Source organism: Oncorhynchus tshawytscha, linkage group LG10, assembly GCF_018296145.1.
Source record: "Oncorhynchus tshawytscha isolate Ot180627B linkage group LG10, Otsh_v2.0, whole genome shotgun sequence".
Lineage (NCBI taxonomy): Eukaryota > Metazoa > Chordata > Actinopteri > Salmoniformes > Salmonidae > Oncorhynchus > Oncorhynchus tshawytscha.
Window position 1 is genome coordinate 79,047,222 of NC_056438.1, and position 17,616 is coordinate 79,064,837.

A 17,616-nucleotide genomic window follows, 5' to 3' on the forward strand; every position below is an offset into this window, starting at 1 on the left:
ATCAGTTCTACCAGTTCTATCAGTTCTATCACTTCTACCAGTTGTGTCAGTTGTGTCAGTTCTACCAGTTCTATCAGTTCTATCACTTCTACCAGTTGTGTCAGTTCTATCAGTTCTACCAGTTCTATCAGTTCTATCACTTCTACCAGTTCTATCAGTTCTACCAGTTGTGTCAGTTCTACCAGTTCTATCAGTTCTATCAGTTCTACCAGTTGTGTCAGTTCTACCAGTTCTATCAGTTCTACCAGTTCTATCAGTTCTATCACTTCTATCAGTTCTACCAGTTGTCAGTTCTATCAGTTCTATCAGTTCTACCAGTTCTATCAGTTCTACCAGTTGTGTCAGTTCTACCAGTTCTATCAGTTCTATCAGTTGTGTCAGTTCTATCAGTTCTATCAGTTCTACCAGTTCTATCAGTTCTACCAGTTGTGTCAGTTCTACCAGTTCTATCAGTTCTACCAGTTGTGTCAGTTCTATCAGTTCTATCAGTTCTACCAGTTGTGTCAGTTCTACCAGTTCTACCAGTTGTGTCAGTTCTATCAGTTCTATCACTTCTACCAGTTGTGTCAGTTCTATCAGTTCTATCAGTTCTATCAGTTCTATCAGTTCTACCAGTTCTATCAGTTCTATCACTTCTACCAGTTGTGTCAGTTCTATCAGTTCTATCACTTCTACCAGTTGTGTCAGTTCTATCAGTTCTATCAGTTCTACCAGTTGTGTCAGTTCTATCAGTTCTATCAGTTCTACCAGTTCTATCAGTTCTACCAGTTGTGTCAGTTCTATCAGTTCTATCAGTTCTACCAGTTCTATCAGTTCTACCAGTTCTATCAGTTCTACCAGTTCTGTCAGTTCTATCAGTTCTACCAGTTGTGTCAGTTCTATCAGTTCTACCAGTTCTATCAGTTCTATCAGTTCTACCAGTTCTATCACTTCTACCAGTTGTGTCAGTTCTATCAGTTCTATCAGTTCTACCAGTTCTACCAGTTCTATCTCTTCTACCAGTTGTGTCAGTTCTATCAGTTCTACCAGTTGTGTCAGTTCTATCAATTCTATCAGTTCTACCAGTTCTATCAGTTCTACCAGTTGTGTCAGTTCTACCAGTTCTATCAGTTCTACCAGTTGTGTCAGTTCTATCAGTTCTATCAGTTCTACCAGTTGTGTCAGTTCTACCAGTTCTATCAGTTCTACCAGTTCTATCAGTTCTATCAGTTCTACCAGTTGTGTCAGTTCTACCAGTTCTATCAGTTCTACCAGTTGTGTCAGTTCTATCAGTTCTACCAGTTGTGTCAGTTCTATCAGTTCTATCAGTTCTACCAGTTCTATCAGTTCTATCAGTTCTCCCAGTTCTATCAGTTCTACCAGTTGTGTCAGTTCCATCAGTTCTATCAGTTCTCCCAGTTCTATCAGTTCTACAAGCTGTGTCAGTTCTATCAGCTCTATATGTTCTGTTGGATCTATCACTTCTACCAGTTGTCAGTTCTATCAATTCTATCAGTTCTATCAATTCAAGTCTTCACTGACATTTTCAACATGTTTCTGACCCAGTCTCTGACACCTGCAGTACCAGTCAAAAAGTTTGGACACACCTACTCATTCAACATTTTTCTTTATTTTTACTATTTTGTACATTGTAGAATAATAATGAAGACATCCAAATTACGTAATAACACATATGGAATCAAGTAGTAACCAAAAAAGTGTTAAGCAAATCAAAATCAAGTTCAAAAATACTCTGAGCACTTGTTGGCTGCTTTTCCTTCAGTCTGCGGTCCAAAACCTCCCAAACCGTCTTCATTGAGTTCTGGTGGGGAATTTTTGCCAGGTCATCTGATGCAGTACTCCAACACTCTCCTTGGTCAAATAGCCCCTACATAGCCTGGAGGTGTGTTTTGGGTCATTGTCCTATTGAAAAGAAATTATATTCCCACTAAGCGCAAACCACATGGGATGGCATATCGCTGCAGAATTCTGTGGTAGCCATGTTGGTTAAGTGTGCCTTGAATTATAAATAAATCACAGACTGTGTCACCAGCAAAACACCCACACACCATCACACCACCTCCTCCATGCTTCACGGTGGGAACCACACATGTGGAGATCATCCGTTCCCTTACTCTGTGTCTCACAAAGACATGGCGGTTGGAACCAAAAATCTCAAATTTGAACTCATCAGACCAAAGGACATATTTCAACAGGTCTAATGTCCATTGCTCGTGTTTCTTGGCCCAAGCAAGTGTTTTATTCTAATTTGTGTCCTTTAGTATTGGGTTCTTTGCAGCAATTTGACCATGAAGCCCTGATTCACACAGTCTCCTCTGGACAGTTGATGTTGCGATATGTCTGTTACTTGAACACTGTGAAGCATTTATTTTGGCTGTAATTTCGGAGGGTGGTAACTCTAATGAGCTTATCCTCTGCAGGTGACTGGTTCTTCCTTTCCTGTGGCGGACCTCATGAGAGTCAGTTTCATGATAGCGCTTGATGGTTTTTGCGACTGCACTTGAAGAAACTTTAAAAGTTCTTGAAATATTCCGCATTGACTGACCTTCATGTCTTAAAGTAATGATGGACTGTCGTCTCTCTTTGCTTATTTGAGCTGTTTTTGCCATAATATGGACTGGTACTGTACATGTTTCAAGCAGACCACCATAGTCCTTGTGCCCAAGAACACCAAGGTAAACTGCCTAAATGACTCTCGACCTGTAGCACTCACATCTTTAGCCATGAAGTGCTTTGAAATGCTTGTCATGGCTCACATCAACACCATCATCCCAGAAGCCCTAGACCCACTCCAATCAGCATACCGCCCCAACAGATCCACAGATGATGCAATCTCTATTGCACTCCACCCTGCCCTCGATAAAATGAACACCTATGTGAGAATGCTATTCATTGACTACAACTCAGTGTTCAACACCATAGTTCCCTCAAGGTTCATCACTAAGCTAAGGACCCTGGGACTAAACACCTCCCTTTGCAACTGGATCCTGGACTTCATGACGGGTCGCCCTCCAGGTGGTAAGGAGAGGCAACAACACATCTGCCATGCTGAACCTCAATACGGGTGCCCCTCAGGGGTGCGTGCTTAGTCCTCTCTTGTAATCCCTGTTCACCCATGACTGCGTGGCCAAGCACGACTCCAACACCATCGTTAAGTTTGCCGATGACACAACGGTGGTAGGCCTGATCAAAGAGGAGGTCAGAGACCTGGCAGTGTGGTGCCCCGGACATCAATCTCTCCCTCAATGTGATCAAGACAAAGGAGATGATTGTGGACTACAGGAAAAGGAGGGCCGAGCATGCCCCATTCTCATCGACGGTGCTGTAGTGGGGCAGGTTGAGAGATCTAGTTCCTTGGTGTCCACATTACCAACAAACTTTTATGGTCCAAACACACTAAGACAGTTGTGAAGTTGGCATGACAATGCCTATTCCCCCGTGGCTTAGATCCTCAGATCCTCAAAACGTTATACAGCTGCACGAGAGCATCCTGACTGGTTTAATCACCGCCTGGTATGGCAACTGCTCAGCCTCCAACCGCAAGGCGCTTCAGAGGGTAGTGCGTATGGCCGACCTTCCTGCCACCCAGGACCTCTACACCAGGCAGTGTCAGAGGAAAGCCCTAAAAATTGCCAAAGACTAGTCGTGCTGCAAGCGGTACCAGAGCGCCAGCCAATATTCTAGGTCCAAAAGGCTTCTTAACAGCTTCTAACCCCAAGCCATAAGACTCCTGAAAATCTAATCAAATGACCACCTGGAATTTTTGCACAGTCACTTTACCCCTACCTACATGTACATATTACCTCAATTAATCTGTACCCCAGCACATTGACTCGATACCGGTAGCCCCTGTATATGGATAGATTCTTTATTGTTATTTTATTGTAACTTTTATTTTACTTTTTATTTTTTTTAAATTTAGTAAATATTTTCATAACTTATTTTTCTTAAAAGTGCAATGTTGGTTAAGGGCTTGTAAATAAGCATTTCACGTAAAAGTCACATGTGACAAATAAGATTTCATTTGATTGCATTCCCAGTAGAGTGGAGGCTGTTATAGCAGCCAATGGGGCTCCATATTAATGAATGAGATGATCGACAAGCAGGTGTCCACATACTTTTGGTCATTTAGAATATGTCTATATCTAATGTATATGATAGTGTAGATGTATTCTTGTCCATAGTTCATCCCTTTTATCCTGACAGCTCTAGTCCCCTAGCAACAGAGAGCCTCATTTCATCTTAGGTTTTTACATGGAGGGTCACGTACAGCTATATATCTGCATATGTTGGGTCCTGATGTTTACATGGAGGGTCACGTACAGCTATATATCTGCATATGTTCAGTAAGGTCCTGAATATGAAATATGTCAAATGTAATACTCCGTCTGTCACTAGGAGATGTATTGCTATTGTGACTGAAGACGATGACTTGATGACAGATGAGTGCTATTAAACTAGAATTAAATTCTGCACTTTCAGCAAATTTTGTCTTCAAGGACCGTATGGTTAATATCCTAGCAGGAAATATGAGCCGTTGCGTTAGTTGCTGCATGGGGAAAATCGCATGGAAAGCCCCATGTTGTGTACTATAGGTTACATCCCAACTGGCATCCTATTCCCTACACAGTGCACTACAATGGCTCATAGGGCTCTGGTCAAAAGTGTCATGTTCTGACCTTTTATTTCCTTTGTTTTGTCATTATTTAGTATGGTCAGGGCGTGAGTTGGGGTGGGCAGTCTATGTTTGTTTTTCTATGATTTGGGTATTTGTATGTTTCGGCCTAGTATGGTTCTCAATCAGAGGCAGGTGTCATTAGTTGTCTCTGATTGAGAATCATACTTAGGTAGCCTGGGTTGCACTGTTTGTTTGTGGGTGATTGTCTATGTTGATGGCTTGTTTCAGCGCAGCTCCCATTAGCGTCACGGTTGTTATTTTGTTTACTGTTTTTTTATAGTGTTTCAGTGTTCAGTTCTTTCTTTCATTAAACATTCAACATGAACACATATCACACCGCATGTTGGTCCTCTGATCCTTCTCCCTCTCCTCTTCAGATGAAGAGGAGGACGACCGTGACAAAAAGTAGGAATAGGGTGCCATTTTGGATGCAGAAAATAGTCTTCTCTTATGAGAGAATAACAAATAACTAAAATCGAAGACAAAAAAAAAAAAACGATTAAACTTCCACACCTGTGTGGAGTAATGTTATTCTGGCATTATGCAATACTACCAGGGTGCCATATGCAATATCATTGCATTCTGTCTTTCTCCAAACCAGTGTGTCATATCTTTTTTTGATATGGAGCATATGGAGACTGGGTCTGGGGTTTTATCCGTTCAGTGCAGATGCGTCCGAGGGGTTGGCTGTTTTTAATAACGCCCTGTCAATCTGAGAGAGAGGGACAGCTGGTCCCACGTTGCAGAGAGTCTCCTAACTGGAGGAGGGCAGTGTAAGGGGAAATCAAGGCACTTCTCCTTAGACGACACATACATGGGTATGAAGGCACACATGGGAGTATGTGCACACACTCTGAATGCACACACATGCACACACACACACACAATTTACTCTCACACACACACACGAACACACACATACACACACACACACGCACACGCACACGTACACGTACACATACACACACTCTTAATTTGCTCACACACACTTAATAGCAAGCACACACATTTATACCGACCTTATCCCTCAGTGTTGGTCTGGCTATAATACTTCATCCCTCAGTGTTGGTCTGGCTATAATACTTCATCCCTCAGTGTTGGTCTGGCTATAATACTTCATCCCTCAGTGTTGGTCTGGCTATAATACTTCATCCCTCAGTGTTGGTCTGGCTATAATACTTCATCCCTCAGTGTTGGTCTGGCTATAATACTTCATCCCTCAGTGTTGGTCTGGCTATAACACCTTTTCCCTCGGCTGATTGTAGCACCATACTCATCAGTGTTGAGTTTGAGTTGAGTTCATTTTTATTTTTACAGGGACAGTGCACATTAATCAATGTTTCAGTAAAAGTGCCGGTTTTAGCCAGCTGACTAATTTTAAACCGCAGTTCCTGGGCAGGTTATTTTTTTACACTGAGGGATAAGGTGCTATAATCAGCTCTTATCCCTCAGCTATAATCAGTCTTGAGCTGATTATACTACCTTATCCATGGTGTTGGATATAACACCTTATCCCTCAGTGTTGGGCTGATTATAGCACCTTATCCCTCAGTGTTGGGCTGATTATAGCACCTTATCCCTCAGTGTTGGGCTGATAATAGCATCTTCTCCCTCAGTGTTGGGCCGATTATAGCACCTTATCCCTCAGTGTTGGGCTGATTATAGCACCTTATCCCTCAGCGTTGGGCCGATTATAGCACCTTCTCCCTCAGTGCTGGGCTGATTATGGCACCTTATCCCTCAGTGCTGGGCTGGCTGTAACACCTTATCCTTCAGTGTTGGGCTGATAATAGCATCTTCTCTCTCAGTGCTGGATATAGCACCTTATTCCTCTTCTAGCTTCCCTAGAGTTAGCTTTCCTGGTGTTAGCCTGGGGTTAGCCTGCATTAGATATATTAAGGAAATGAGCCCCCTGGCCAGAGACCTGGGAACTGACAGATCAGACAGAAATCTCCTCCAAGATTGCCGAAAAGCCCACATGCCTCATATATCATTATTTTATACTTGATTAGATTCTATTGAACGAGTGAAACTTTTTCCACAGTTGGTTTTAAGATAGACGTAGTCTACTCACAGATGTTAGCAGTTCCTCTGGGGATGGGCAGGTAGGATCCGACGCTCCAGGGTCGTCCGTGGTAGTGTCTCTTACAGCGGCCGCAGTCTGGTCCTGTTGTGTTGTGTTCACACTCACACCCTAGCTTCCCCTTGTCCTTGTCAAACACACAGCTGTTGGAGTGCAGGTTACACTTACATCTGAGGAGGGAAAACAGACAATCATATTTATTTCACCTTTATTCGTAGCCAGATAAGTCATTGAACACAAATGATCTTCTATAAGAGTTGCACTTCGATCTGAGATGGAAAACACCATGCGACAGACAGAATGTAAATATCTGTTATTATTTGCTTCAAAGGCTTTGGGTTGGTTCTTCAAGCCGGATTACAGTGCTTACTCCTGGATAACATTAATATGAACTATTTCATTGACTTGAATCAAATATGACTGACTGGGAAGCTAACACAAATCTTCATGTCTAAGACAAGGTTACTCATCATGCCGACATTGTTTCACCAAGTCACCTCCTCTATACAAGGATATTTCACTGTGCCCTTGTGGTGGAATGTTGCCTCTTCTATAATTTAATAGTGGGTATACTAGGCCTACATGGAATTCCCACTTAGATTAGACTAAGAGGGAAGAGAGAGAGGAAAACGCATCGTTATTCTTAAAACGAGAGCTAATTTGGCTAACCCTCTGTGGAGGGAACAGCATTTTAAAAACAAGAGCTAATTTGGCTAAACCTCAGTGAACGGAACAGCATGTAAAACAATACCTAATTTGGCTAACCCTTCGAGGAGGGAACAGCATTTAAAACAATACCAAATTTGGCTAACCCTTCATTGAGGGAACAGCATTTAAAACAATACCAAATTTGGCTAACCCTTCGTTGAGGGAACAGCATTTAAAACAATACCTGATTTGGCTAACCCTTCGAACTATATTTGGTCCCACGTAGACGTCCCATGTAGAACACTCACTCACTCACTCACTCACTCACTCACTCACTCACTCACTCACTCACTCACTCACTCACTCACTCACTCACTCACTCACTCACTCACACTCACTCACTCACTCACTCACTCACTCACTCACTCACTCACTCACTCACACTCTCTCTCTCTCTCTCTGTCTCTCTCTCTCTCTGTCTCTCTCTCTCTCTCTCTCTCTCTCTTTCTCACTCTTTCCCTCTCTCTCCCCCTCTCACTATCTCCCCACTCTCCTCTATACAAACACCTCAATTGGGCTCCCCATGGTAAGCTTCCCCTTAATTAAAAAACAGCTAAAACAGAATCACACACACACACACACACACACAAACTCACAGACACACACCTGTGTGTGTTTGTGTGTGTGTCCTCGTCACAAGAGGTATGTCCCTCTGCTCTATTGAGTAAGGCAGACCATTAAGTTTTAATGATTGGTTATATTCCTCCTAGACTAGTTAGTCTCTTTATAATGGAAGTATAATCTATCATCTTATCTAAAACACTGTCTGAAACCGCCGAGTACCCTCATTTCTCTCACCGTTTATCCTTGTGTGTCAATGTCTACTGTGTCTCTTATGTGTCAATGTCTACTGTGTCTCTTATGTGTCAATGTCTACTGTGTCTCTTGTGTTTAAATGTCTACTGTGTCTCTTGTGTATAAATGTATGCTGTGTCTCTTATGTGTCAATGTCTACTGTGTCTCTTATGTGTCAATGTCTACTGTGTCTCTTATGTGTCGTCTACTGTGTCTCTTATGTGTCAATGTCTACTGTGTCTCTTGTATATAAATGTCCACTGTGTCTCTTGTGTATAAATGTCTACTGTGTCTCTTATGTGTCAATGTCTACTGTGTCTCTTATGTGTCAATGTCTACTGTGTCTCTTATGTCTACTGTGTCTCTTGTGTATAAATGTATGCTGTGTCTCTTATGTGTCAATGTCTACTGTGTCTCTTATGTGTCAATGTCTACTGTGTCTCTTATGTGTCAATGTCTACTGTGTCTCTTATGTGTCAATGTCTACTGTGTCTCTTGTGTTTAAATGTGTACTGTGTCTCTTGTATATAAATGTCTACTGTGTCTCTTGTGTATAAATGTCTACTGTGTCTCTTATGTGTCAATGTCTACTGTGTCTCTTATGTGTCAATGTCTACTGTGTCTCTTGTGTTTAAATGTCTACTGTGTCTCTTATGTGTCAATGTCTACTGTGTCTCTTATGTGTCAATGTCTACTGTGTCTCTTATGTGTCAATGTCTACTGTGTCTCTTGTGTTTAAATGTATGCTGTGTCTCTTGTGTTTACATGTGTATTGTGTCTCCAGCGTGTCCCCAAATGGCAACTCATAAAGACCAATGTATCTCATGTGAAGGCTTCTGCACAGTAACAGAAGTCCTGTTGTGGACTATAATGTAGGAGAATATAACACAATAGATATGGTAGGAGATAATCCAAAGAAAAACCAAACGGAATTTTGTTTTTTGTTGAGAGATCATCCTCTTAGAAATGCAACAGAAAGGTCATATTGAAAGTATGCAGTTCCTATGGCTTCCACAAGGTGTCAGCAGTGTATGTTCAAGGTTTCAGGCTTGTAAGTTCAAAAACAAATACGAAAGAAGTTTTAGTAGAAGGACACAGTCTTGGAAATTCGTGTTTGGCGCGCCATGAAGACATTACCCACCTGCTAAAATCGGTTTCCTATTGAGCGTACTTCTTTATGAAATATTATAGTTTGATTACATTTGAGGTTATCTGAGGAGTAAATAGAAACGTATTTAGACTTGTTGAAACAAAGTTTAGGGGTAGATTTTCAGATTCCTTTCTCAGCAAGTTGAACGAGTGGATTACTCAAATGGCACCAACTAAACTGACTTTTTGGGATATAAAGAAGGATTTTATCTAACAAAACGACACTACATGTTATAGCTGGGACCTTTTGGATGACAAATCGGAGGAAGATCTTCAAAAAGTAAGTGAATATTTAATAGTTATTTGTGAATGTATGAAACCTGTGCCGGTGGAAACATATGTTGATGTGGGGCGCCGTCCTCAAACATTCTCATGGTATGTTTTCGCTGTGATAGCTACTGTAAATCTGACAGTGCAGTTAGATTAACAATAATTTCAGATTTCAGTCGACACTTATATGTACCTAAATGTTTAAATAATATTTATGGTTATTGATTTGAATTGCCCTCCAGTTTCACCGTAAGTGGTCCCGCTCCTTAAGAAGTTGAGGGTGGAGTTGAATCGACAGAATCAAATCAAATCAAATTTTATTTGTCACATGTGCCTTATAGTGAAATGCTTACTTACAAGCCCTTAACCAACAATGCAGTTTTAACAAAATACCTAAAAAATTTAACAAATAAAAATAAATAATTAAAGAGCAGCAGTAAAATAACAATTGCGAGGCTATATACATGGGGTACCGGTACAGAGTCAATATGCGGGGGCACCGGTTAGTCAAGGTAATTGAGATAATATGTACATGTAGGTAGAGTTATTAAAATAGCTATGCATAGATAATAACAGACAGTAGCAGCAGTGTAGAAGGTGGGGGGTGGGCAAATAGTCTGGGGTAGCCATTTAATTAGATGTTCAGGAGTCTTATGGCTTGGGGGTAGAAGCTACTTAAGAGCCTCTTGGACCTAGACTTGGGCGCTCCGGTACCGCTTGTCCTGCGGTAGCAAAGAGAACAGTCTATTACTAGGGTTGTTGGAGTCTTTGACATTTTTTAGGGCCTTCTCTGACACCACCTGGTATGGAGTGTGTAAGTAAGTAAGTTATGCAGAAGTTGGTACATTGAAGCTCCATGTTACAGTCATAGTGAGGAAGTGGCTTTTTTCCCCTCAGTTTGCAATGGAACCTCTTTACTCACATCAGGTCCCATTATAAGAAATGCTTTTTGACATTTGAATGCAATTGTTCATTACTAACTAGTCACAGCACAACACCTGAAGTTAGGCAGCCAACCCCAGTTGTGTCTCATCTCAGTATCACTCCCTTGGTGATGTACCTAAACAGGGACACTTTAGTTCAAATAAAATACTATTTTTTTCGTCACATGAGCTCGAATACAACAGTTATAGACCTTACCGTGAAATAGTTACTTACGAACACTGAACCAACAATGCAGTTCAAGAAATAGATATAAGAAAATATTTACTAAATAAACTAAAGTAAGTTCAGCAGTCTTATGGCTTGGGAGTAGAAGATGTTACGGAGCCTTTTGGACCTAGACTTGATGCTCCGGTATCGGTTGCCATGCAGTAGCAGAGACAACAGTCTATGACTTGGGTAACTGGAGTCTTTGACAATTTTTTCGGCCTTCATCTGACAATGCCTAATATATAGGTCCTGGATAGCAGGAAGCTTGGTCCCAATGATGTACTGGGCCATACGTACTACCCTCTGTAGAGCCTTACGGTTGGATGCCGAGCAATTGCCATACCAGGGAGTGATGACACCTGGTCAGGATGCTTTCGGGGGTGAAGCTATATTACTTTTTGAGGATCTGGGGACCCATGCCAAATCTTTTAAGTCTCCTGAAAAGGTGTTGTCGTGCCCTCTTCACAACTGTTTTGGTATGTTTGGACCATGATAGTTCGTTGGTGATGTGCCCACCAACGGAACTTGAAACTCTCAACCCGCATCCCGTCAATGTTAATGGGGGCCTGTTCGGACGGCCTTTTCATGTTGTCCATGATCAGCTCCTTTGTCTTGCTCACATTGAGGGCAGAGGTTGTTGTCCTGGCATCACACTGCCAGGTCTCTTATCTACTCCCTATAGGCTGTCTCATCGTTGTCAGTGATCAGGCCTACCACTGTTGTATCATCAGCAAACTTAATGATGGTGTTGGAGTCGTGCTTTGTGACGCAGTAGTGGGTGAACAGGGAGTACAGGAGGGGACTAAGTCCACACCTCTGAGGGCCTCAGTGTTGAGGATCACCGTGACAGATGTGTTGCTACCTACCCTTACCACCTGGGGGCGGCCCGTCAGGAAGTCCAGGATCCAGTTGCAGAGGGAGGTGTTTAGTCCCAGGGTTCTTAGCTTAGTGATGAGCTTTGAGGGAACTATGATGTTGAACGCTAAGCTGTAGTCAATGAATAGCATTCTCACATAGGTGTTCCTTTTGTCCTGGTGGGAAAGGGCAGTGTGGAGTGCGATTGAGATTGCGTCATCTGTGGATCTGTTGGGGCGGTATGCAAATTGGACAGGGTCTAGGGTTTCTGGGATGATGGTGTTGATGTGAGCCATGGCATGCCTTTCAAAGCACTTCATTGCTACAGACGTGAGTGCAACGAGGCAGTAATCATTTAGGCAGGTTACCTTCGCTTTCTTGGGCACAGGATCTATGGTGCTCTGCTTGAAACATGTATGTATTACAGACTCGGTCAGGGAGAGGTAGAAAATGTCAGTAAAGACACTTGACAATTGGTCCGCTCATGCTTTGTGTACACGTCCTGGTAATCCTTCTGGCCCTGCAGCTTTGTGAATGTTGACCTGTTGAAAGGTTTTGTTCAAGTCGGCTACTGAGAACGTTATCACACAGTCATCCAGATCAGCTGGTGCTCTCGTGCATGCTTCAGTGTTGCTTGCCTCAAAGCGAGCATAAAAGGCATTTAACTCGGTCAGGGAGAGTTTGAAAAGACATGTGCCAGTTGGTCCACGCATGCTTTGAGTACATGTCCTGATAAACCCACAGCCTTGTGAATGTCAACCTGTTTAAAGGTCTTGCTCACATCGGAGAGCATGATCACACAGTCGTCCGAAATAGCTGGTGCTCTCATGAATGCTTCAGTATTTCTTTCCTCGAAGCGAGCATAAAAGGCTTTTCGCTCATTTGGTAGGCTCACGTCACTGGGCAGCTTTTGTTGTCCGAAATAGCTTGCAAGTCCTACCACATCAGAAGAGCATCAGAGCAAGTGTGGTAGGATTCAATCTGACTCCTGTATTGACGTATTGCCTGTTTGGTGGTTCATCTGAGGGCATAGCGGGATTTCTTAAAAGCGTCTGGCTCCTTGAAAGCGGCAGCTTCAGCCTTTAGTTCGGTGTGGATGCCTCTAATCCATGTCTTCTGGTTGGGATATGTACGTACGGTCACTGTGGGGACTAAGTCGTCAGTGCACTTATTGATGAAGCCGGTGACTGAGGTGGAACATATTCCACTCTGTGCTAGTAAAACCGTCCTATACCATCCGCATCATCAGACCACTTTTTTCCCCTCTGGTTGCACATGTGATATGCTGATAGAAATGAGGTAAAACGGATTTAAGTTTGCCTGCATTAAAGTCCCGGGGCCACTAGGAGCGCTGCTTCTGGATGAGCATTTTCTTGTTTGCTTATGGCCTTATACAGCTCGTTGAGTGCGGTCTTTTTGTGGCTACATCGATTTGTGGTAGTAAATTGACAAACAGACACACACCCCAATCCCTCGTCTTACCAGACTGTTTTGGAAAACCCAGCCAGCTTTATATTATCCTTGTCATCGTTCAGTCACGACTCGGTGAAACATAAGATATTACAGTTTTTAAGTAATGGAGTGTGTTCTGATTAAGTAACGGAACAGACAGACAGTCATTTAGCAGAATAAATAAAGCATTACGGCTTAATTGAGCTAAACAGTGACAAATGAATGTCCGTCACTCAGGCATCATAATGTTGCTGCTACCGTCTCTTATGACTGAAAAGAGCTTTAGAACAGTGATTTCTCAACTTGAACTGTACAAAGATTTTTTCTTTAATGAGTCCGATGCGAAGGATATACTGCTTCCCCAAGATCAGGACCAAATACCAGCCATACGAGTAAAGAAAAGACGGAAATTTATGGGGCGGAGGTCTGGGTGCCTTGTGAGAATTAGTCGGCGAGTGTGTAAACCGTCTCTAACTTCCATTCTATTGGCCAACGCGCAATCACTGGAAAATAAACTGGATGATTTATGATCAAGAGTATCCTACCAATGGGACATTCAAAGGTCCGGACTCTTTTTTTAAATATATTTTCGCCTAAAATGACGTACCCAAATATAACTGCCTATAGCTCAGGACCTGAAGCAAGGATATGCATATTCTTGAAACCATTTGCAAGGAAACACTTTGAAGTTTGTGGAAATGTGAAATGAATGTAGGAGAATATAACATATTAGATCTGGTAACAGATAATATAAAGAAAAAAATACACTTTTTTTGTACCATCATCTTTGAAATACAAGAGAAAGGCCATAATGTATTATTCCAGCCCAGGTGCAATTTAGATTTTGGCCACTAGATGGCAGCAGTGCATGTGCAAAGTGTTAGACTGATCCAACGAACCATTGCATTTCTGTTCAAAAATGTGATATCAAGACTGCCCAAATGTGTCTAATTGGTTTATTAATCATTTTTCAAGTCCATAACTGTGCATTCTTTCACTGTAATAGCTAATGTAAATTGGACAGTGCAATTAGATTAACAAGAATTTAAGCTTTCTGCCAATATCTGATATGTCTATCTCCTGGGAATTTTTATTGTTATTTACAACCTCATGCTAATTAGCCTACGTTAGCTCACTCGTCCTGAGGGGGACCCACCAATCCTGTAGAGGTTTTTAACCAGTTCACACTACATTACTTAACCAGTACACACTCCATTACTTAACTAGCAGACACTCCATTATTTATCCAGTACACACTCCATTACTTAACCAACACACACTACATTACTTAACCAGTACACACTACATTACTTAACCAACACACACTACATTACTTAACCAGTACACACTACATTACTTAACCAACACACACTACATTACTTAACCAGTACACACTACATTACTTAACCAACACACACTACATGACTTAACCAGTACACACTACATTACTTAACCAGTACACACTACATTACTTAACCAGCAGACACACTACATTACTTAACCAGTACACACTACATTACTTAACCAGCACACACTACATTACTTAACCAGTACACACTACATTACTTAACCAGTACACACTACATTACTTAACCAGTACACACTACATTACTTAACCAGTACACACTACATTACTTAACCAGTACACACTACATTACTTAACCAGTACACACTACATGACTTAACCAGTACACACTACATTACTTAACCAGTACACACTACATTACTTAACCAGCAGACACACTACATTACTTAACCAGTACACACTACATTACTTAACCAGCACACACTACATTACTTAACCAACACACACTACATGACTTAACCAGTACACACTACATTACTTAACCAACACACACTACATTACTTAACCAACACACACTCCATTACTTAACCAGTACACACTCCATTACTTAACCAGTACACACTACATTACTTAACCAGTACACACTACATTACTTAACCAACACACACTACATTACTTAACCAACACACACTACATTATTTAACCAGTACACACTACATTACTTAACCAGTACACACTACATTACTTAACCAACACACACTACATTACTTAACCAGTACACACTCCATTACTTAACCAGCAGACACACTACATTACTTAACCAGTACACACTCCATTACTTAACCAACACACACTACATTACTTAACCAGTACACACTACATTACTTAACCAGTACACACTACATTACTTAACCAGTACACACTACATTACTTAACCAGTACACACTACATTACTTAACCAGCAGACACACTACATTACTTAACCAACACACACTACATGACTTAACCAGTACACACTACATGACTTAACCAACACACACTCCATTACTTAACCAACACACACTCCATTATTTAACCAGTACACACTACATTACTTAACCAGTACACACTACATTACTTAACCAACACACACTACATTACTTAACCAGCAGACAACACTACATTACTTAACCAACAGACACACCATGACTTAACCAACACACACTACATTACTTAACCAGTACACACTACATTACTTAACCAGTACACACTACATTACTTAACCAACACACACTACATTACTTAACCAACACACACTACATGACTTAACCAACACACACTCCATTACTTAACCAGTACACACTACATTACTTAACCAACACACACTCTATTATTACTTAACCAACACACACTACATTACTTAACCAACACACACTACATGACTTAACCAACACACACAAGACATGCCTTCAGAGAACTTTTCAACAAGTCACACTACATTACTTAACCAACACACACTACATTACTTAACCAAGAGCCATGACTACATGAACTTAACCAGTACACACTACATTACTAACCAGCAACACACTCCATTACTTAACCAACACACACTCCATGACTTAACCAGTACACACTCCATTACTTAACCAGTACACACTCCATTACTTAACCAACACACACTCCATTATTTAACCAGTACACACTACATTACTTAACCAGTACACACTACATTACTTAACCAGTACACACTACATTACTTAACCAACACACACTACATTACTTAACCAGCACACACTGCATTACTTAACCAACACACACTCCATTACTTAACCAGCAGACACTACATTATTTAACCAACACACACTCCATTACTTAACCAGAACAACATACTACACATTCTATTCTTACTTTGGTGCTGTTGGGTAAACTACTGGTGCACAGCTCGGACACCTATGCATACCCCACAAGACATGCCTTCAGAGATCTTTTCACAGTCCCCAAGTCCAGAACAGACGATGGGAGGCACACAGTACTACATAGAGCCATGACTACATGGAACTCTATTCCACAGTACTACATAGAGCCATGACTACATGGAACTCTATTCCACAGTACTACATAGAGCCATGACTACATGGAACTCTATTCCACAGTACTACATAGAGCCATGACTACATGGAACTCTATTCCACAGTACTACATAGAGCCATGACTACATGGAACTCTATTCCACAGTACTACATAGAGCCATGACTACATGGAACTCTATTCCACAGTACTACATAGAGCCATGACTACATGGAACTCTATTCCACAGTACTACATAGAGCCATGACTACATGGAACTCTATTCCACAGTACTACATAGAGCCATGACTACATGGAACTCTATTCCACATCAGGTAACTGACGCAAAGCAGTAAAATTTGACTCGATAAACAGATTAAAAAAATATCTTATTGAACAGCGGGGACTGTGAAGCAACACAAACATTGGTGCACACACACACACACACACACACACACACACACACACATGGATTTAGTACTGTAGATATGTGGTAGCGGTGGATTAGGTGCCTGTGGACACACAGTGTGTTGTGAATGTATTGTAATGTTTTTTTTAAATGATATAAACTGCCTTCATTTTGCTGGACCCCAGGAAGAGCTAATGGGGATCCACAATAACTACAAATACTACTGTCATCTATTTTTCAGCATGCAAGCAAACAGTCATATTATTACAGTTAGTTTACTTTCTTAGAGTATGTAATTGCTTCTGTTGTGGTCTATTTAAATGGTTCTCTGTGTGCTTTAAGTTGAAAGTGTTCTGGCAAGGACCTCTCTCCCACACTCAGTACAATCACTTCAGTCTCTGTAGTTAAACTATCAGAATTTACTTACACTTATATGCCGAGTTGTGGACTCGAGTGACTTGACTTTGACTCGAGTCTGAGTCAAGTCACAAATTTGATGACCTGAGACTTGACTTGAGAGAAAATAAAATAACTTTAGACTTGGAGCCTCAAGACTCGGTACTCGACTTTAACTTGAGACACTTATATGCCGAGTTGTGGACTCGAGTCACATGACTTTAACTTGAGACACTTATATGCCGAGTTGTGGACTCGAGTCACATGACTTTAACTTGAGACACTTATATGCCGAGTTGTGGACTCGAGTCACA

General features: G+C 41.4%; 1 protein-coding gene across 3 annotated transcripts in view; it reads right to left on the minus strand.

The window, feature by feature from the left end:
* LOC112238181 (netrin-G1-like) overlaps positions 1–17,616 on the minus strand; it is a 150,703-nt gene that overhangs the window by 37,642 nt on the left and 95,445 nt on the right. For 2 of the 3 annotated variants that reach the window (XM_042329156.1, XM_042329155.1), the window contains exon 3: positions 6,753–6,931. In XM_042329156.1, the coding sequence (XP_042185090.1) occupies positions 6,753–6,931 (179 nt within the window). Of the gene's footprint in view, positions 1–6,744; positions 6,932–17,616 lie in introns of those variants that run through there. The other variant, XM_042329157.1, reaches the window with a different exon arrangement.